Source organism: Ursus maritimus, unplaced genomic scaffold, assembly GCF_017311325.1.
Source record: "Ursus maritimus isolate PB19 unplaced genomic scaffold, ASM1731132v1 scaffold_4, whole genome shotgun sequence".
NCBI lineage: Eukaryota > Metazoa > Chordata > Mammalia > Carnivora > Ursidae > Ursus > Ursus maritimus.
The window spans coordinates 64236602-64259675 of NW_024426552.1; the positions used below are offsets into that span (position 1 = coordinate 64236602).

Sequence of the window (23074 nt, forward strand, 5' to 3'; positions counted from 1 at the left end):
AAAGAACTATCCACTGATGCACAAATAACCTAAAAAAGAAAAAGAAAAAAAATGAAAAGGAAGGGAGAAATCAAAGAGAGCTCTCAACAGAAAGATGGAAAGAGAAGCAGACATGGATTTTTCACCTTAATATGAGCCAAAAGTTATTGACAAAAAAAGAGAGAGTCAAAAGTGAGAGAGAATGTAGCTTCTAGGGAAATTTAAGCCAAAATTATTCCCATAATATTAAAGGGAATAAAAATAGTTTAAGTAGAGATTTTCTTTGCTTTCAGTTACTTTTAGAAGGGCAAAAAAAGTTACCCATTTACCTGGAAATATTGATCTTCAATTCTTCCATGTGCATGGACATCTGCCTAAGTTGATCCTTTAGAACACTGCAGTTCTCCTCTTTGAGTCTAATTTCTTCTTCTTTGGTTTGAATAGCATCACTGAATTTCCTCTCCCATTTCTTGGCTTCATCTATCACCCTGTCTCGATCATCCTGGAGGGAAGACATGCTCTTCGTGAAAGCTGCAAGCTGAGCCACAGTACTATCCAAATTTTCCTGAAGTTGCTTAACTTCCTTGTCCTTCTTGTTCAAAGTAATCTGAATCTCTCCAAATGTCTCTTCCAAGTGGACTTTTTCTCTGCGCAAAGCATCCAGTTTCTCTTGCATGTTCTTCTTTTCTTTCAGGTGTTTCTCTTCTACCTGCTCCAGTCTTCGCTCCAGGTCTTCATCCTTTTGTTTCATTTGGCTTTTAACTGATTCTTTGCTTGACTGAAGTTCCTTTTTCAACTTGAGATTGTCTGCTAGGACCCTTGCTGCTTCACTCTGAGTATCATCTAGCACTACTTTGAAGCTAGCCAATTCTGATTCTGCCTTCTTGCGGTGTTCAGTGGCTTGAGCCAGATTTTCTTTGGTTATTTCCAAATCTTTTTGGGACTCAGTCTGAACAAATTCTAGAGCCTTAACAGTTCTCTCCAGAGCACTAATTTTCTCTTGGTACCTGATGCAGTCCTTCTGCAACTGCTTTACTTCTTGTTGTTTTTCTTTTAAGAGCTCCTGAAGTTCCTTTGCATGGCTTTTATTGCCAGGTCCCTTCTGAGCACCTTGTATTTTCTCCAAATACTCCTTTCGTATTTCTGATTCCACCTTAGTTTTCTCCTTGACTAACTGCTGCTTTTCTTCTTCCAATTCACTCACACACTTTTTAAGGTTCTGCATTTCAGATTCTAGTAGCTCATTTTTTATTTGGGCATCTGTAACATCCTGATAGTAATTCCCAATGCTTCCATTAAGTTCTGCTAATTGATTCATAAGCCTCTCTTCCAAATCATCTTTCTCTTCTTCTGCTGTCTCCTTTAGCTTGGTAACTCTGGCAAGTTCTTCTTGTATTTGCTGATTTGATAGGTTTATTTTGGTTACTTCTTCCTGAAGCAATTTTAGTTCACCATCCTTTGCTGATATTTGACTCAGTAAAGCACTTCTCTCATCTTCTAAAGTCTGGCTAAATTCCCTTTCTTTCTGCTTCTCTTCCTCTAACTCAGCAATTCTTTCTTTGAGCTGATCAACCTGCTGAAGGTAGTTATTAATTTCATCATGTGAGCTGACATTCTCACCTTCATCAGGCTTCTTCGCACTGTTCTCTGACAGAATGGATTCTGAATCTTCAGGCCTAGTGTTCATGTTCTGAGAGTCTTGCTCATTAGACTCACCTGGGACAGACTGTGTTGCCCCTTCAATGATATCCCTTTGGTTATCGTGCTTCTCAGTGGCCTCTAGGCTAGCTTGTTTGGACACATTACTTTCTACCTGATGCTTTAAATCTTGAACCTCTTCACTTAGAGAGTCCTTCTCAGTCATTAAAGCCTCAAACTCTTTAGAAAGGGTTTTATATTCTGTTTTGACCCTTTCGAGTTCCTCCTTCAAGCTGGAATTGGAAGAAAGAAGTGCTTCCATACCATCATTAGGTGTACCTCCTCCAGAGTGTACCTCTGCTCTAAGCCGGTCATTCTCTTCTTCCAGTTCTAGGATTTTCTGCTGTTTAGATTTGGCAAACTTTCTCATCTTTTCTTTCATTTCCTCCATCTCCTGTTCAGCTTCCTGCAATTGCTTTTCTGCCTCTTTCTTGTTTGCTTCTGTGCTTCTTAACTTGCCATACAGTTCTTGTTTCTCCTGCCTCACGGTTTCCACGACATGCTGAATCCTTTCTGCCTCATTACTGACATTCTCGTAGGACTGCAGAAGAATTTCATACTCTTTTTGTAACTCTTTGTGTTTCTCTTGCCACTCAGTGCTTTCTGCAATCTTAGAACATTTCAAAGATTCAATTTCCTTCACTAAATTTTCCTTGTCTTCAGTAAGATCCTCCAAAGCTAATTTCAGACTTTCACAAGAGCCACTGAGACTTTGATTTTCCATTAAGGATCTGTCCATTTCTGTAATGAGCTTGTCTCTTTCTTCCTGGAGAAGAGCTAACTTTCCTAAGAATATATCTTTTTCTTTATTTTGAGTAGAAACTTGGCTTTCCACATCTGCCAGAGACTTAGTGAGATGTTCAATGGTCTCTCTGGCCAAAGACAACTCCTCTTGAAGACCTTTGTTTTCTTTTAGTGCTTCTTTTCGGGAAATAAGGGCAGCTTGCAGTTTCCTCTGTATTTGTTGCTTTGCTTTACTTTCTTCTCCAGTCTCTTCTGGTTTTTGCTTCATTTCACAAAGTTCCACCTGTAACTGCTTTATCTTCTCATCATGTTCTTTGGCTTGCATTTCTAGCTGTGTATGCAGAGCCTTGATTAAATCCTCTTGTTCCATTATCTCTGTCTGTACTTTTGTAAGGGCCTCTTCTTTCTCATTAAGCTGCCCAGAAAGGTATCTAACTTCATCTTCCTTTTTGCCTATGAGTTTTTGCAGTTCATCTAGTTCAGGCTGCAATTCTCTTAGATGTTCTAATCTGGCAATTTCTACCTGACTGCTTTCTAATTTCTGCCTCAGGCTTTCTGTATGGGCTTCAGCGTCATGGGACGCTGTCCTCAGACTTTGGATTTCCAAACCTTGTTTATTTATCTGCTCTTGTAACTGAAATACCTCTTCTGACTTTTTAGTAAGCTCACTTGTTGCAGAACTAACCTTCAATTCCAACTCCTCTTTCTTGGCCTCTATCTCTTTCAGCTGGGTCTTAATCTGGGCAACAGAAATACTGCCCTGCAGAGCATCTGCATCTCTAGGATGAGAAAGCAAGTCAGACTCTGAAACAATCTGAGCAGGTTGCTGCTCCGTGGTTTTGAATAAAGGTTCTTTTAAACTTGGAGTGGGAGAGCCTGGATCCTGCTGGTCAATGCCCAGGAGTTTTCTGTCTATAGACTCCTTTACTTGAATCTGGAGTTGTCTTAGCCGGTCTCCAATGTTCTCATTTTCCTTGCTCTGCTCATCAAACTGTTCTTGTAAGCGATTATAGTCATCCTTCTGGTGCTTTAGCTCCTCCCTAAGATGTCTTTCTTTCTCCTGTGCCTTCTGTAGAATCGCCTTTCGAGAGGTTAACACTTCCTGTAGCTTCTTTTGAAGTTGCTCCTTTTCTTTTTCTAGGTCCAATATCTTTTCTTCCAGTTCTGGTTTCCAGTGTTCTCCACTACCTGTATCAGGTGGACCAATTGCCACTGTTTCTTTTACAGGTGCTGCTGAGTCTCCGTCACCTACATCCTTGCTACCTGTGGTTAATTTTTGGATAACTGCTTGGTTTTCAATGATTTCTGCTTGCAGCAAATCTATTTGGTTTGTCTTCTCTTGCAAGCTCTGATTCATCTGTTTGATCACAGCCTGTAACTGTTCTTCAGCTGCTACCTTTTCTTCTAAATCCTTCCTTACATTCTCTAATTCCACCTCTTTCTCAGATATTGTCTGTTTTAAAGAAACTTCTATTTCTTGGCACTTAGCAGTCATACATTTTTCTGAGTCTTCTTTGCTTTCTTTATCTTCCTCCATTTCCCTCTTCTCACACTCATTGAGCGGGATCTCTTTCATAGATTCATCTTTCACTTTGGCCAATTCCTCCTCTAATCTACTGACTTTCTGTAGAAGCTCCTTTCTGTTAATAAGAGCTGCCTGGAGCTTCCTCTTTCTCTGTTCACTTTCTTTCTTCACAAGGTCTAATTCATGCTGAAGCTCTTCTTTACTTAGGAGCCCTGCTGGGCTCAGCTCATCATAAGTCTGTTTAAGGCCAGAAACAACTTCTTTATCTTCTTCCACCTGCTCTTTTTTTGCCTCTTCAGCTCTGGATAATAAATTCAGCTGCTCTTTAAGAGTCTTAATTTCAATCCCAAGAGAAAACTTCTCTTCATTAAGCTGGACCATTTTCTCAGTCATACTAAAGCTGATTTCTGTCACTTGCTGATCCTTCTCCAGGATGGTTTGTTGGAGGGTTTCCACATCTCTTTTCTTCTCTAATAAGAGTTGATCCATTTTTGCTATTTCAAGTTCCTTCTGTGAAAGAGCCTGGGAAAGTTCTTCCATCTTATTTGAGATATCCCTCACACGTTCTGCCTCTTCAAGCACTTCATTTTCCTTCTTCTGCAGCTGGCTTTGCAGGCTTTTTATCAGTGTACTCTGCTCAGAAAACTGAAGCTGTATATCATCCAGTTCATTCTGTAAAACCTCAATTTTCACATCTTTAGATTTGGCTTCTATGCTGAGACTGTGGATCTGTTCAGTAAGCAAGTTGTGATGAGTCGTTTGACTTTCATAGTCAAGTCGTCTTTGCCTTTCTGCTTCTGCAAGGTTCACTTCCAGGTGTTGTACCTGAGCCCTCAGTTCTGTGACCACACTAAGTTCCTTCACTTGAGAAAGAAGCTGGTCTCTTTCTTCAGACAAAGCAGTGAATGCACTGTTGGTGTTTTCAGCATTTTTTCTAAACTCTTCAATCAACTGGGTTAGGCTGCTGATTTCCTTAATTTTCTCATCTAAATTTTCCTCATAGGTTTCTTCTGCTTTACGAAAGCTTATCTCAAGCTCTGAAATTTGTCTTTTTAGCCTTTCCAACTCATCCTGGTGACACTGACAAATTCCTGGTACAGCAGAAGATGGTTTATCAACATCATCCTGCTTGGTTGATTTTAATTCCATCCCTGTGTCATTTAAAGATATTTCCTCAGATGTTCTATTTTGACATTTAGTACTCATCTGCTCTTCTTTTTCAACTGTTGGAAGACTGCTTTCTTCATCTGGCATTGAGGGAAACTGTTGCCCTGTATCTTCAGGCAATATTTTCATGCAAACTGTAGGTACTCCTTCACTCTCTGTCTGCGTCATTTCTTTCTGGTCAGGGACCTCAGGGTCCCCTTCGGCCTTTTTCCCCTGGAGCTGCAACTTAAGAAATGCAATTTCTTCTTGAGCTTCTTTCATTTCCAACAATAAAACTGACAGTTCTTTATGTTTCTGAGAAAAAGTGTTGTCTAGGACATCCTGTCCACTCTCCTCAGGAGAAGAGCTGCTCCTATTGAGCCCAGTAATATCAACCATGCTGATCTATTTTTTAAAAAAAGAAAAGCCTCAATCAGACATCTTATTAAGAAAGAGCCTCCTAAAAACCCATATTTCATGCATTTTTCAAAACCTGCAACTTACTAGTCCAAACCTACCATAAAACTGCTAAATACTTTTAAAACCAGTTTTTATTTCCCAAATTGGGGGCCTCTGAGGGTACCCTGTCAATCATATACTGAGGTCAAACCACATTCATAAAACCTATGGTAACCTGGAACTCCTTTTCCAGATATCCTGTACTTGGGAAACTATTTCTTTGGATTAAAATTCCTACGTTTCTCTTAAGAACCACTTAAAAATAAAAAGGGAGGCAGGAAATGCATTAAATTTTGTTTCACCCCACACCAAAAAAGGAAGTTATAATTCTTTTTCTTAAACTATCTATTGAAACGGGAACTATTAGATAAGATAGCCATTACCAGATAAGTAGATTATCAAACAAGTAGGTTAAGATAAATTACCACGATCAAATAATAAAAAAGGAGTTCTGCTGAGGCTTGAGTATGAAATTACAGACTTGTTTGACAAAATACTATTATTAGTACAAAGACAACTGCTTTGGCTGCTCAACCCATATACATTATTTCTATAATTGTCTTCCTGGGGGAAAAATCAGTGAATCTCCTGATAAATTTCATTAGAATTTTACTAAATGAGTTTGGGGACAGTGTACACAATAAAATCTCCATCTTTGCCAACAGCACCATTTTTTCCCCAGGCAAAAATTCCAATTAGATAGGAGAAAAAAAAAAAAATCCCCACAGGACTGTCAAATAATGTAGCGGCCAAGAATACAAGCTCTGCAACCCAACTGCCTAAATTCACATCTTAGCTCTGCCATTTACTAGCAAAAGCTGTATTCAGTAAGTATTCAATGAGTATTTGATATTATGTTGATAACATTCTCAGCCACTGAGCAAGAATTTTAAAATTATTTTAAGAAAGATTATTTTTCATGAGCATTATTTTTAATCATTTAAAATTCTTTGTTCTCTGCATTATTCATACTCAAATTTCTGGAGACTAAAACTGAACACACTATTTAAGCACATAGAAAAAATTCCTTTAGAATTTCTTCGTATCGCATTCCTATTTTATCCATCCCTATACACATTAAAGACCTGATATAGTCAAAGTATCACTTCCGCCAGAAGACTTCAATATAACTCCTTTTTTGTTCTCTCTCTCACCTTAATTATACTTATTTCCTCTTTTTTGTCATGCCACTTCACTCACTCTCCTTCCCTTGGTCATACCCTCTGCAGGTCCCTATGATATCTACAGAATTCAATCAACTTTTTGGCTCAAGTGAAAAATCAATGTTATCCACAATGAAAGAACAGAGAACCAAGAACTTTGCTTTTCCAGCCACTCTATTACTTTTTCTGCCAATACTAGTCTTCCCCTTTCATCTAGGCTAAGCTTACACATACTATGAACCTTTTCTAGTCACTTTCTTTTATCCCAAAGGATTATCTTAGGTACCCTTCCTTTTGCAATTTCTGTGTGTGTTTTTTCCCCTTTCTTTTCCATTGTTCTCTGTTTATTTGTTCTCCCTTCTGGTATTGTTTTTCTTTTTTCTTAAGAGATTATCATCTTTCTTATCTGTTCTTTTTTGATCTAAGTTATGTTATTTTCACTAGACACTACTGCTAAGCATCTTAAAATATTAGGCACCTGCTTGCCTAACAAGATTCATTTTTACTCTGCTACATATAATGCTACAACTTTCAAAATTTAGTTTCCTTTTGCCAATTTTGTGAACAGAGCATTAGTAGACCCAAGAAAAGATACTGAATATAAGTGTGGTGGTAATTTTATTGTTAAGTTGGCTAGGGCATAGTACCCAGATAATTGGTCAAACATTATTCCAGATGCCTTTTCTTTAGGTGAGATTAACATTTAAATCAGTACACTCTGAGAAGATTACCCTCCATAATATAAGTGGGCCTCATCCAATCAGCTGAAGGCCTTAACCAAGAAAAAGACTGACCAGCTCCAAACAGAGGGAATTCTGCCAGCAGACTGCCTTTAGACTCGAAATTGTAACTCTTTCCTGGGTCTCCAGCCTACTGGCCTACCTACCCTATAGATTTTTGGATTTGCCAACTTCCACAATTACATGAACCGATTCCCTTAAAATAAATCTCTCTCTACATATATACATACTCCCTATTTTGTTTCTCTAAAGAACTCTAATATAATAACTAAGCAGATACTTTTTTTTTTTTTGGTAGCAGATACTTCTGTTAAAAAGTTACATTATTCCTCAAGTCCATTTATGACTCTATCATGGACATCTTGACTGGAAGAATAAAGCCAGTTAAACAAAATACAGCTAACAATAATCTTAAATCAACAGAATATTAAAGAACCGCACATTTCTTATAGTAATTTTCAGGTCATAAAAAAACCCAATCTTCAAAAATTCCCTTTTTAATACAATCCGAAATGAACCTATGCCAATTTAGTAGAGGGGAACTAGAGATTTCATCTAATCTCACTGAGGAACTTTTCTGAGATGGGCAAAGAATTTGTTATAAATAATAAACCAGTATGAGAAATGGATTATCAAATCTCAAATGAATGGCTACTGTACTTGCATTTTGGTTCAGGACAAATTTAAAAAATCAAAATATTCAGAAATGAATGAGACTAAATGGGAAATAATAACCATTATGACTTTCTTAAATAGATCTCACTTTCTAGGTAATATAATGCTCGGTCAACATTAGAAAACTGCAGAAATGTTTAGGTTTGAAGCTAACTCCTCTTGATCTAGTTCAGATTCTGGTTATTTTAAGAACATATTACTTACCTCACTGACTTCTCTATCTGCCTCTCCACTTCTATTCTGAGCCTCCAAGAGAGTAATCTGAGAAGATAGTTTTTCTGAAAGTCACAAAATAAATATCCTTAGATGATTTATGTAGAGTGTTTGAGAAAACAGAGGCATGATTATGTGTGAGGCTATTTGAGATGCATGAAATAATCAAGAGGAGGAAAGAAATAAAATAGTTTGGGGAAGATAAAAGATTTATGTTATTAAAAAGAAGTGGCAAGAGAAGATGAGATATAAGACAGAACAGTGGAAAAAAAGAATAGTGCTAGGTGATAATAATTAATCTGAGTGAAGTACATAAATAGTGGAGGGCTTTAAAGGAGAAGGACGCCAGAGCATGTACCAAGTAGCAGCTATTTCTGTGGCATTATTTGGGACTCCTAGGGCAATAAATTTGCCTTGGTTTTCCATAACCCTACTGTGTTCATAATATACATCTTACATTGGTAGCTCAGTCAGGTAAGTGGCCAACTCTCGATTTCAGCTCAGGTCATGATCTCAGGGTCCTGAGATTGAGCCCTGTGTTGGGCTCTGCACTCAGTGCAGAGTCTGCTTGAGGATTCTCTCTCCCTCTTCTTCTGCCCCTCCCCCTGCTCACGCATGCTCTCTCCCTCTCTCTCTAAAATAAATAAATCTTTTTTTTTTTTTTAAAGATTTTATTTATTCGCCAGAGACAGAGACAGCCAGCGAGAGAGGGAACACAAGCAGGGGGAGTGGGAGAGGAAGAAGCAGGCTCATAGCAGAGGAGCCTGATGTGGGGCTCGATCCCACAACGCAGGATCACGCCCTGAGCCGAAGGCAGACGCTTAACCGCTGTGCCACCCAGGCGCCCCTAAAATAAATAAATCTTAAATATATATATATATTACATTAATATAGCACTTAAATGTCTTCAATGTTCTTTCACATATATTCATATAGACAGCAAACTTCAGCACTAGAACAGAGCTACCCAATCTCCTCAATGATCATGTGAGGAAACAAAGAATGACATGACCTACAGCTAGTTCACGGATATCTGGGATCATAATCCAGTCTTCCAAGTTCTACCCCATGTTCTATTTTAATGCATATATATAAAAAGGGTAATAGTACCTCGGAGGATAAAAATACTGATTATTAACATGCCCCCAAAAAGCTTATACTCTTTCTGAGAAGCTAAGACTGATATATTAAAGGGGAAAAAAGCATATTTTGTACACTACATCTAGATGTCTTAACATGACCTACATGAGCTCTCATGAGTTGATCCCACTTATTCTACAAACTCCTCTTCTGCATTGCCCTTTTGTTCACTCTACTCCCAAAATACTGGTCTTACTTCTGTGTGCAAACATAATCAAGTTTATTCAGACTTCACTGTATTTGCCCTGCTTTTTTTCTCTGCTTGGGATGCTCTTTGCTCAGCCTGTTTGCATGGCTGTGCCCTTTTCATCATTCAGGTTTCAAGTTAACAGAGAGGCCTAGCCTGACCACCCTAATGCTGCTTTCCTCTTCCCCCAGGCATACCCTGCACTTACCTATTTTACTCTTATCCTAATACTTATCACTCTCTGAAATGATCTTATTTATACACCTGTTTATGGACCATCTTCCCCTCTAATATGTTCAGGGCAGTATCCACAGCAACTAGATTATTGCCTGGCACTAGAATAGGTACCACAGAAATCTGCTAAATGAATGGATAACAATTCATGAAACAAATGAATTCAGACACCTCACAAGATTATTTGAGAAAGAGGTACAGTAGTAGAAATGGAAGTACAAAAGGTGAGTTGAATAGAATATGACACGTAAAGCAAAAGTAATCTGAGACCAAACACAAAACTAACACAGAAAATCTTAAGGCCAGTGATCCCTGGAGGAAAATGCAAAGAGAATGAAACTCATGTAACACCTCTAGACTATAATGAGTTACATGACATTGATAGGCACTGTTCGCAAAACTGCAAAATAAGCATCATGGATATAAGGTCTCAAAGAAGTGCTTTTTTTTTTTTTTTTTGACTCTACAACACAAATGCACATTTATGTACTTTTTTTTATAATAATTTTTTATTATGTTATGTTAGTCACCATACAGTATATCCTTAGTTTTTGATGTAATGTTCCATGATTCATTATTTGCGTATAACACCCAGTGCACCATGCAATATGTGTCCTCCTTAATACCCATCACAGGCCTATCCCAATCCCCCATGCCCCTCCCCTCTGAAGCCCTCAGTTTGTTTCCCAGAGTCCACAGTCTCTCATGGTTCATTCCCCCTTCTGTTTACCCCCCCTTCATTCTTCCCTTCCTTCTCCTACTTATCTTCCTATTTCTTATGTTCCATAAATGAGTGAAAACATATGATAATTATCTTTCTCTGCTTGACTTATTTCACTAGCATAATCTCCTCCAGTTCTGTCCATGTTGCTGCAAATGTTGTGTAATCGTTCTTTCTGATGGCTGAGTAATATTCCATTGTATATATGGACCACATCTTCTTAATCCAGTCATCTGTTGAAGGGCATCTCACTCCTTCCACAATTTAGCTATTGTGGACAATGCTGCCATGAACATTGTGGTGCATATGTCCCTTCTCTTCACTGCATCTGTATCTCAAAGAAGTGCTTTAAATGGGTTGAATAATGAGCTGAATTTGTGGTGTTATGTATCAGCAAAGGTGGGAACAGTCTAATAAAGATATTAAATATTTAGAGCTAAGCAGAACTGAAAAATGATTAAGGTAGAAATACTGTCTTTAGAGTTTAAAAAATGGTACAAATTCATTCTCACTCTTAGAAGATAAAGCATAATAGTCCAGTTTATCAAGGAAAAAATAGATCATTAATGCACTATTAACTATGTATTACTAAAACCATCAAGGTTCTTGTGAAGTAAATGATAAATGGAAGGAAGTATTTATTTTTACTAACTATTCACACACAGTCTACCAGAATAAAATGCTAACTTTAGTTCAATCCAATAAAACTTTATTTGGCAGCCACTATTTGCCAGGGACTATACTAGTCCTTCATAAAAAGTAAAGCAAAGATGAAAAAGACAAATGGTTCCTACACTGAAAGGCTTATCTCTGAAGAACTTATAGTTTAAAATATAAACAGATGATTTTAAGATAATGTTAAACAAATTCAAGAATGTTATAGAGGCACAAAAATTTAACCCAACTGACAGGAATCAGGGTCAACTTCCTGAAAAAGATAATACTCTAGTTGAGCCCTGAAAGATGAGTAAGAATTAGCCTGTTTAAAGGAAAGGGATACAGTTGTAAGCAGTACACAGCATGAGCAAGACCCAAAGTGTTTTCTACGTTTGGACTTTTATTTATACTGATCTGTTACCTCATTCCCAATATTGATTACCAGGAATGTCCTTTCTTTCTTCATTTTGCCTATTTAAAAATCTGTCATCTTATTAAGGTCCTATTCAAGCCATGCTCCTGAAAAGATTCCCTGACTACTCCAAAATAAATATAATACAGATATCCTGCAGCATTTATAGCCCATAATGCAAAATGTTATACTTATATAAACACTGGTATGGTGCTTTAATTGTTTATTGTGTATTAATCCTATCTTCAATAACTACCAGCTGTGCTAAGATCTTCATTGTCATAGAATCAGAAAATCTACATGATCTATATATATATATATATATAGTGATAAAAGTAGAGGCACATGTGGGTTAAAAAGACAGAGAATTATGGTTTTCATTTATACGTACCATTCTCAGCTCTCAGCTCTTCCAGTTCTGTGGAACTAAGGAGCAAAGCTCTCTTTTCATTCTCTAGTTCTACCACTTTCTTCTGCAAAAAGGCAATATTCTCCTCAGTGACTGCCTAAATTGTGGAAAGACAACAAATTAATGATTCTCAGTGAAAACGTTCACACTAATGCTCACACAGGCTCTGGCATTTTTGTCTTCTAGAAGTTCTCTAGCATGAAAATACTTTAAAAATGGCATCTACTTACCTGCATCTTTAACGTAAGGCTTTTTATCAGAAGATAGAAAATCTTTCACACAAACTTCTACTTCATTGGCTTTCAAATTTAAAAATACAGCCTGGATTACAAAGACAGAAATCTCAAGTCTATTGCATAAGAAAAAAGATTTTCAGGTCCATAAGTAATATTACAAAGTTTGATTAACGCCACCTGTTAATAAGGTCACTCTCTTACAGGAGACTAAACATGAAGAGAGACTCCCAAAGAAGAATAGGAACAAAAGTTAACATGTAACCTTTAAGAAAGGAAGGAGAGCCATTCTGTTTTTGTTTTTTACAAGGATAATAAAAATTATGTTGTGCTTCATTTACGCATCCATATTGATTTGGTTTTGCTAGTGAGGCATATATCTAATTATGACACATCCTTAGTTGTATATCATTTTATGTTTTTCTTCTCCAAGGGGATTAATTCTATATAATTCTTCATAAAAGTGTAGAATTTTTGAGCCTTGGGGGTCTTTATAGCTCAGTCCTAAATCTTCATTTAATGTTTTAAGAAATGGCAAGAGATTAGTTTAAGGATTCTATGACTTTTATTCTGAGGGAAGTTCCCAGTTTGCATTATACAGAGCAAGTAAAACACTGACAGAAAAGCCACAGAATGAGAACTTGGGAAATGAGAAGACAGACTTTGGGAGAACCACAGCTGCCATACAATGAGAGGAAAAATCAAAGAAAGGAGAAAAAATTCAGCAAGAGGGAGCCCTAAATTCTATGTATAAACTTAGCCCAATCTCTGGCTGAACAATGAACTATGCATTTGCAGGGCTGACTCAAAATAGAAGAGCTAAGGCAAAAATAACTGAGTTTTGAATGCTGCCTTCCACAGGCCAAAGTTTGTGGTTTGAATCTAAATTACTGGCTTTTAAAAAGTAATCAAAACTCTTCAGAGTTTTAGAAATAACAGAAGAGAATCTTGTGAACAAAACATTCACAATATTCAGGTTACAATACAAAATCACTCATCACACATTTAAACAAGGAAATGTCACCTACTCTCAAGATAAAACGTAATCAACAAAGACCAAGCACAAAATGATGCAGATTTTAGAACTAGAAAAAAAGAATTTTGAAGAAGCTATTATAAGTATGTTCAGGACATAAAGGAAAATATGCTTATAATGAATGAAAAGATAGGAAATCTTAGTAGTACAAAGAAACTACAAAATAATGAACTACTCAGAAATTCTAGAACTAAAAACCAAAACACCTGAAATGAAAAATTCAATGGGTATGCTTAATAGTAGAATCTAGATGAAAGAAGACGTCTTGGTGAACTTGAAGACAGATCAAAAGAAATAATCCAATCTGAAGTTTGCGGCGGGGGGGGGGGAGTGAACAGAACCTCAGGAACTTGTGAGAAAAATAAAAGTGTCAATATATTTGTAATTGGAGTACCATAGGAGAGCAAGGACATAATGGAGAGAAAAAAATTATTTGAAGAAATAATGGCAAAAATTTTCCCAAACATAAGAAATAGATAACCTGAATAGCCATATAACTACAAATGGAATTAGTAGAGAAAATTGCACCCACAAAGACAACTCCAGGACTACATGGCTTCATTGGTGAATTTCCACAAAGCATTTAAGGAAAAAATAATACCCAGTCTACACAAAATCTTCCCAAAAAACTGAAAAGGAAGGAATACTTCCCAATTCATTCTAATAGGCCAGCATTACTTATACAACAAAACCAGGTAAAGAAATTACAAAAAACTACAAAAGACAAACACTCCTCATGCACCCAGATGCAAAACTTTGAAACAAAATTTTAACAAATGTAATTCAACAAAATAGAAGGATAATTTATCATTACCAAGTGAGGCTTATCCCTGGAACTCTCATACATTGATGGGGGAAATGGAAAATGGTACAACCACTTCGTGAACAGTCTGGCAGTATCTTTTTTTTTTTTTTTTAATTTTTTATTTTATGTTAGTCACCATACAGTACATCCCTGGTTTCTGATGTAAAGTTCGATGATTCGTTAGTTGCGTATAACCGTCTGGCAGTATCTTAAAACCTCTTAAATACCTACACGATCCAGGCATTCCACTTCCAGGTACTTACTGAGAGTAAAGAGAGCAGAGGTCCAAACAAATATTTGTAAAAGAATATTCATAGAAGCTTTATTTGTAACAGCCCAAAACTGTCAACAACCCAAATAAACCTTGACCCTTACCTTACACTACACACAAAAATTTATTGAGGTTCAGAGACTTAACTAGGGAAGGTAAAACCATAAAGTTTGTGGAAGAACGGAAGAGAAAATTCTTCATGATTTGGCATTAAGCAAAGGTTTCATAGTTAGGACAAAGAAAATGACATCCATAAAAAATGATAAATACTAGATTTCATCAGAATTATAAAATGTCTGCTAATTAAAAGACATCATGAAGAATATGAGCAGGTGGCAAGCCATAGCGTGGGAGAAAACAGTCACCAAACAGATCTGAAAATAAATTGCCATTCAGGATGTATAAAGAACCCCTACTACTTCATAATAAAAAGACAAAGAATTTGATTTTTAAGTGGAAGAATGACTTGAAAAGACACTTCATCAAAAGAAGATACACAAATGGCTAAGTCGCTCAAGAAAAAATGTTCAACACCATTTGTCATCAGGGAAATGCAAATTAAAATTATGAGATACCACCATGCACCCATTAGAATGGCTAAAATTTTTTTAAACTATCTGAAATCTTGAAGAAGATGTGGAACAACTAGAATTCTCATATATTTTAGGTGGTAATATAAAATAATACAACGACTTTGGGAAATGATCTGTCAGTTTTTATAAAGCTAAATACATACTCTATGGCCAAGCAATTCCTCAACTAGTATTTACTGAAGACAAATGTAAACATATGTCCACATAAATACTTGCACAAAAATGCTTACAGCGGCTTAATTCATAATGGCCAAAACTTGAAAAAAATTCATCAACAGTAAATTATAGCACAATCACGCAAAAGGAAAATGCAGTATATTCGCGAAATGGAGTACTTCTCAGCAATATAAAAGAGTACATTATGATATATGCAAAAATCTGGATGAAACTCAAAACATGCTGAGTGTAAGAAGCTTTACATAAAAGAGCATATATATTACACAAAAGAGCAACAACATTTACATGATGTTGTAAAACAGGCAAAATTAATCTATGGTGAAAAAATAGAACATTGGTTAGCTCTAGAAGGTTAGGATGTGATTGGCTATGAAAGGGTATGAGGATACTTTGTAGGGTGATAGTGATATATCTTGATAGGGATGTGGGTAACACAGGTGTATGCATTTGACAAAACTAAATGAATGGTACACTTAATATTTATACATTTCATGTTTTGTAAATCTTACTTCAAAGGAAAAAGAACTATTAATAAATATTTAAATTTAGTCAATGATATGCATGCTGAAAAAGGTTCTCATGTCTACAACTTGCTGTGAAACACATAAAAAATTAAGATGAACTGGAGGATGGATACACAGATATTTGATTAAGCAAATAGAGTAAAATGTTTATAGAATCTAGATAGTGGATATATAGGTGTTCAGTATCAAATTCTTTCAATTTTTTTGCAATTACTGAAAATTTTTCTTTAACACTGGAGGAAAAAGCTGTGCTTTTGAGAAGAGATTGGAAAGCCTAGATGCTAGAAACGAGGAAGCAAAAAATTTTATCAGTGCACAGTACTACCCAGGGACCACAGAACTCTCCTGATCATAGTGTCTGTCAGTTTGGAATGGTATAATCTTATAATGGATGAATAAATCCAGTTATCCCCGCTTAACACTAGCCAATTAAGATCACCAAACGAACTCTCCTTGTTCTTATAATCATGCTCTATAAACAGCCTTCCGGTGATTATAATCTAGCTTCCCACAGAAATTTTTAGAGAACGAAAAGAGAATATACTGACCAAACAACAGCTAATTGGCAATTAAAGTTTTTACTGTTAATTAATGGGAGGATTATAATTTCTATAATAGACTTTTAAGTCTGGTTAGACTGAATTGTGTGCATTAAAGCTGATCAAATTTCAGTCTACCAAAAACAAAACTGACTTCTCAGCTGAGAAAACTGATTATACGATCAAAAGCAATGATTTATTTTTTTTTTTTTTAATTTTTTTTTATTATATTTTGTTAGTCACCATACAGTACATCCCTGGTTTCTGATGTAAAGTTCGATGATTCATTAGTTGCGTATAACACCCAGAGCACCATGCAATACATGCCCTCCTTACTACCCATCACCAGTCTATCCCATTCCCCCACCCCCTCCCCTCTGAGGCCCTCAGTTTGTTTCTCATAGTCCATAGTCTCTCATGCTTCATTCCCCCTTCTGCTTACCCCCACTTTCTTTATCCTGATTTATTTTTAAAACAGAATTCTAAGACCTTAGAATCAGAAAGGCTCCTGAGATCATGGTGCTTGTTATCTATTATTTTCTCATTAATCATTGTTGAGACATAAATTCATGGTTTTCATGATTCCTTTCAAATGGAATCACTGCCAAAAAAGCAACTTATCAAGCAGAAAAGACTTATATTACCTTCTGGATAAAAGAAAGCTTATATTACTTTCTGGAATAAATTCTCATTAGAGCACCCAAGTATGATACAGCAAAGACAAACAGATCATATTCATTAGAAGTATACATTTAATTACCTGTGTATTCTGAGTATCAGGGAGAGAAGTCTGAGATGCTGTTTCATGTTTTTGTAAGGTTGGTCTGCTTAGAAATTGGCTAATTTCTTTGGATTTTTGCTGGAGTTGATCTAAGGAAAAGAAAGTAAGTAAATAGAAATGATCTCTGCGCAAGTCTGAAACTTCATAATCTATTTATTACCTTCTAGAGATACACCACTCACTCTAGGTCAGTTATCTTAATTAAAATTATGATACTAATGACAACATGTTTTCAACTGTTTAAATGCTCTGAAAGACCAAAGGGCATCTCAGTAAACCACTTTCTTAAAAGGTAAAATAAAATAGGCTTAGAATTTTTCATAAAGTCATTTTTCCTTTCCCCCTTGAAAATGCCTTTGGGATTTTTAAATTTTATTTTCTTCACTCTTCACTGAAGCATTATGAATCCCATTGAGATAATATAGCACAACTCTAAACATGTACATAAGTCAAGAGGACAGTGTGCTCATGTAAAAATTCCATGTAATGCCCCTCAAGGCTTTCTGGTTAATGTTCAGTTCCTCAATACAGATCTTCAACTTAACTCCTTGAAATATATGCCAATCTCTTAGAATTAAATTAAATTAGAGGCATGCATTACTCTATTTTTTTAAAGATTTATTTATTTGAGAGAGAGCGAGAGAGCATGTGCACTCTCGTGGGGAAGGGGTAGAGGGGGAGGAGAGAGAAAATCCCAAGCAGACTACACACTGAGTGTGGTGCCCAATGTCGGGCTTGATCCCACAACCAGGAGATCAGAACCTGAGATGAAACCAAGAGTCAGATGTTTTTGTTATTGTTTTAATTTTTTATTACGCTGTTAAGTCGCCATATAGTACATCATTAGTTTTTGATGTAGTGTTCCATGATTCATTGTTTGCGTATAACATCCAGTGCTCCATGCAATGTGTGCCCTCCTTAATACCCATCACCGGGCTAGCCGATCCCCCTCCTCCCCTCTGAAACCCTCAGTTTGTTTCCCAGAGACCACAGTCTTTCATGGTTCATTCCCCCTTCTGTTTACACCCCCTTCATTCTTCCCTTCCTTCTCCTACTGATCTCCCTGCTATTTTTATGTTCCATAAATGAATGAAACCATATAATTGTCTTTCTCTGTTTGACTTATTTCACTTAGCATAATCTCCTCCAGTCCCATCCATGTTGCTGCAAAGGTTGGGTAATCGTTCTTTTTGATGGCTGAGTAATATTCCATCGTATACATGGACCACATCTTCATCCATTTGTCTGTTGAAGGGCATCTCAACTCCTTCCACAGTTTAGCTATTGTGGACAATGCTATTATGAATATTGGGGTGCATATGGCCCTTCTCTTCACTACGTCTGTATCTCTCGGGTAAATACCCAGTAGTGCAATTGCTGGGTCATAGGGTAGCTCTATTTTTAACTTTTTGAGGGACCTCCACACTGTTTGCCAAAGTGGCTGTACCAACTTGCAGTCAGATGCTTAACCAAGTGAGCCACGGAGGTACCCCTGTATTACTTTGATATTAACACTTTTTTTTTTTTAAGATTTTATTTATTTATTTGACAGAGAGAGAGAGACAGCCAGCAAGAGAGGGAACACAGACAGGGGGAGTGGGAGAGGAAGAAGCAGGCTCCCAGTGGAGGACCTGATGTGGGGCTCGATCCCAAGACTCTGGGATCATGCCCTGAGCTGAAGGCAGATGCTTAACGACTGAGCTAGCCAGGCGCCCCAATATTAACACTTTTCTTAAAAATTAGTTTTCACTAAACCTTCCTAAAGGATAAAAGTTTTCCTTAAAAAGAACTTATCACCTATAAGAAAAGTATTCAAATCCATCTTTAGAAGTAAAGATGACTCCAAGCAATTCAGTCTCCCTACCTATGTACCTAGATCTAGCCCAAGTTTTCCAAAAATTAATTCAAATCCTACTCATTTTAGTCACTGAACCCTTCAGATGGAAGTCATGTTTCACACAGCATTCTTTTTAATATATTACACATCACTAGCCATAGTTTTTATTACCGTAATGATAACTATAATATTAAGCCAGATTCTAACTTCAGCCAGAGACAGGAGATTTAACAAAGAGTACAGAAGAGATGAATTCTTAATTCTTCTACTGATTCAGTTGGTTTGAGCAAATCATGTCATTAACAGATCCTAGCAATTTGGAAGTAGGAGTCACTCAGGTGCTAGACAAGAGGACTTAAAAGGATCCTATTAGCTAGGATCTCGTTTAGAATTTGGCGTCCATATTCATCAGGGATATCGGTCTGTAATTCTCCTTTTTGATGGAGTCTTTGCCTGGTTTGGGGATCAAGGTAATACTTGACTAGAATGAGTTTGGTAGTTTTCCTTCTGTTTCTATTTTTTGAAACAGCTTCAGGAGAATAGGTATTATTTCTTCTTTGAATGTTTGGTAGAACTTCCCGGAGAATTCGTCAGGTCCTGGACTCTTGTTTTGGGGGAGGTTTTTGATCATTGCTTCAATCTCTTCATAATTAATCGGTCCGTTTAAATAATCAATTTCTTCCTGTTTCAGTCTTGGTAGTTTATAGGTTTCCAGGAAGGCATCCATTTCTTCCAGGTTATTTAATCTATTGGCATAAAGCTATTGATAAAAGTTTCTAATGATCCTTCCTATTTCATTGGTGTTGGTTCTGACCTCTCCTCTTTCATTCATAATTTTATTAATTTGGGTCCTTTCTCTATTCTTTTGAATAAGTCTGGCCAGTGGCTTACTGATCTTATTTATTCTTTTCAAAGAACCAGCTTCTAGTTCTGTTGATCTGCTCTACCGTGCTCCTGGTTTCTTTCTTTTTTTTTAAAGATTTTATTTATTTATTTGACAGAGATAGAGACAGCCAGCGAGAGAGGGAACACAAGCAGGGGGAGTGGGAGAGGCTCATAGTGGAAGAGCCTGATGTGGGGCTCGATCCCAGAACGCCGGGATCACGCCCTGAGCCGAAGGCAGACGCTTAACCACTGTGCCACCCAGGCGCCCCCGTGCTCCTGGTTTCTAATTCATTGATCTCTGCTCTAATCTTGATCAACTGCTTTCTTGTGCATGGGTTAGGCCTGTTCTGTTCCAGCTCCAGCTTCCTGAGGTGAGAATATAAAAACTGCATTTTAGATTTTTCTATTCTTTTGAGGGAGGCTTGGATGGCCATGTATTTTCCCCTTAGGACTGCGTTTGCAATGTCCCATAGGTTTTGGGCCATTGTGTTTTCATTCTTGTTGGTCTCCATAAATTGTTTAAATTGATTTTTAATTACCTGGTTTACCCATTCTTGAGCAGGGTGGTTCTTAGTTTCCAAGTGTTTGAGTTTCTTCCAAATTTTTCCTTGTGATTGAGTTCCAATTTCAAAGCATTGTGGTCTGAGAATATGCAGGGAATAATCTCAGTCTTTTGGAATCAGTTGAGACCTGTTTTGTGACCCAGTATATGATCTATTCTGGAGAAAGTTCCATGTGCATTCGAAAAGAATGAGTATTCTGTTGTTCTGGGGTGTAGTGTTCTGTATATATCTATGAGGTCCATCTGGGCCAGTATGTCATTCAAAGCTCTTGTTTCTTTGTTGATTTTCTGCTTAGGTGATTTGTCTATTGCTGATAGTGGAGTGTTGAGGTCCCCTACTATTAATGTATTATCACCTGTATGTCTCTTTATTCTGGTTAAGAGCTGGCTTGTGTATCTAGCTGCTCCCCTACTGGGGGCATAGATATTTATAACTGTCATATCCACTTGTTGGATCCATCCTTTAAGAATAATATAGTGTCCTTCTGTATCTCTAACTACAGTCTTTAGTTTAAAATCTAATCTGTTGGAGAGCCTCAGTGGTGCAGTCGTTAAGCATCTGCCTTTGGCTCAGGGCGTGGTCCCAACATTCTGGGATTGAGCCCCGCATCAGGCTCCTCAGCTGGGAGCCTGCTTCTTCCTCTTCCACTCCCCCTGCTTGTGTTCTCTCTCTCGCTAGCTATCTCTCCCTGTCAAATAAATAAATAAAATATTTAAAAAAAAAAATCTAGTCTGTCTGATATGAGAATTGTTACCCCAGCTTTCTTTTGAGGTCCACTGGCATGAAAAATAGTATTCTATCCCTTCACTTTCAGTCTGGATGTATCTTTAGGTTCAAGATGAGTCTCTTGTAGACAGCAAATGGATGGGTCATGTCTTTTTATCCAATCTGCAACCCTGTGGCATTTATGGGAGCATTTAGGCCATTCACATTGAGAGATATGACTTTAATGATGTCATGTTGCCTGTGAAGTCTTTGTTTCTATAGATTGTAAATTTCTGTTCTGTGTCACTCTTGGGGCCTTTTAACTTTTATACAACCCCCCTTAATATCTCCTGTAGGGCTGGTTTGGTGGTTGCAAATTCGGTCAGTTTCTGCTGATCCTGGAAGGTCCTTATCTCTCCATCAATTCTGAATGACAGACTTGCTGGATAAAGGATCCTTGGCTGCATGTTCTTCTCGGATAGAGCTTTAAAAATACCCTGCCAACCCTTTCTCTCTTTCCAGGTCTGTGTAGACAGGTCTGACGTTATATTGATATTTTTGCCTCTGTACGTGAGAAATCTCTTCGCCCTGGCCTCTTTCAATTCTGTATCCTTGGATCTAATATTTGCGAATTGCACTATGACGTGACATGGTGTAGGTTTGCCGTGCATTAAAAGGATTATCCATCATGACCAAGTGGGATTCATCCCTGGGATGCAAGGGTGGTTCAACATTCGCAAATCGATCAGTGTGATTGATCATTTCAACAAGAAAAGAGTCAAGAACCATATGATCCTCTCAATTGATGCAGAAAAAGCGTTTGACAAAATACAGCATCCTTTCCTGATTAAAACCCTTCAGAGTGTATGGATAGAGGGTACGTTCCTCAATTTCATAAAAACCATCTATGAAAAGCCTACAGTGAATATCATTCTCAATGGTGAAAAACTGAAAGCCTTTCCCTTAAGATCAGGAACATGACATGGATGCCCACTCTCACCATTATTATTCAACATAGTACTAGAAGTCTTTGCAACAGCAATCAGACAACAAAAAGGGATAAAAGGTATCCAAATTGGCAAAGAAGAAGTCAAACTCTCTTCGCAGATGACATGATACTCTATATGGAAAACCCAAAAGAATCCACCCCTAAACTACTAGAAGTTATAGAGCAATTCAGTAATATAGCGGGATACAAAATCAATGCTCAGAAATCAGTTGCATTTCTATACACGAACAATGAGACTGAAGAAAGAAAAATGAGGGAATCCCTTCCATTTACAATAGCACCAAAAATCATACGCTCTCTTGGAATTAACTTAACCAGAGAGGTAAAGGATCTATATTCTAGAAACTACAAATCACTCTTGAAAGACATTGAAGAATATTCCATGCTCATATATCGGAAGAATAAACATAGTTAAAATGTCTATGCTACCCAGAGCAATCTACACTTCCAATGCCATCCCGATCAAAATACCAATGACATTTTTCAAAGAACTGGAACAAACAGCCCTTAAATTTGTGTGGAACCAGAAAAGGCCCCGAATCGCCAAGGAATTGTTGAAAAGGAAAAACAAAGCTGGGGGCATCACATTGCCAGATTTCAAGCTATACTACAGAAAAGCAGAAAAATTATAGAAGTGTGGGTCTCTGATGAATCAAAGAGCCAATGTATCAGTTCTATATTATTTCTAGATTTCTCTCTCTGTGATAAACGCCTATTTGTTTTAAAGTTGTGATCACAAAGACAGCATGGTACTGGCACAAAAACAGACACATAGACCAACGGAACAGAATAGAGAGCCCAGAAATGGATCCTTGGCTCTTTGGGCAACTAATCTTTGACAAAGCAGGAAAAAACATCCAGTGGAAAAAAGACAGTCTCTTCAATAAATGGTGCTGGGAAAATTGGACAGCTACATGCAAAAGAATGAAACTTGACCACTCTCTCACACCATACACAAAGATAAACTCCAAATGGATGAAAGACCTCGATGTGAGACAGGAATCCATCAAAATC

The 23074-nt window shown here is 37.2% G+C and overlaps 1 protein-coding gene across 6 annotated transcripts in view; it reads right to left on the reverse strand.

Moving 5' to 3' along the window:
* GOLGB1 (golgin B1) overlaps nt 1-23074 on the reverse strand; it is a 97938-nt gene that overhangs the window by 36466 nt on the left and 38398 nt on the right. For all 6 annotated transcript variants that reach the window (XM_040621313.1, XM_040621312.1, XM_008708180.2 and 3 more), the window contains 4 exons: nt 17041-17150; nt 12085-12199; nt 8334-8407; nt 309-5497 (listed from right to left, as the gene is read on the reverse strand). In XM_040621313.1, the coding sequence (XP_040477247.1) occupies nt 309-5497; nt 8334-8407; nt 12085-12199; nt 17041-17150 (5488 nt within the window). The remainder of the gene's footprint in view (nt 1-308; nt 5498-8333; nt 8408-12084; nt 12200-17040; nt 17151-23074) is intronic.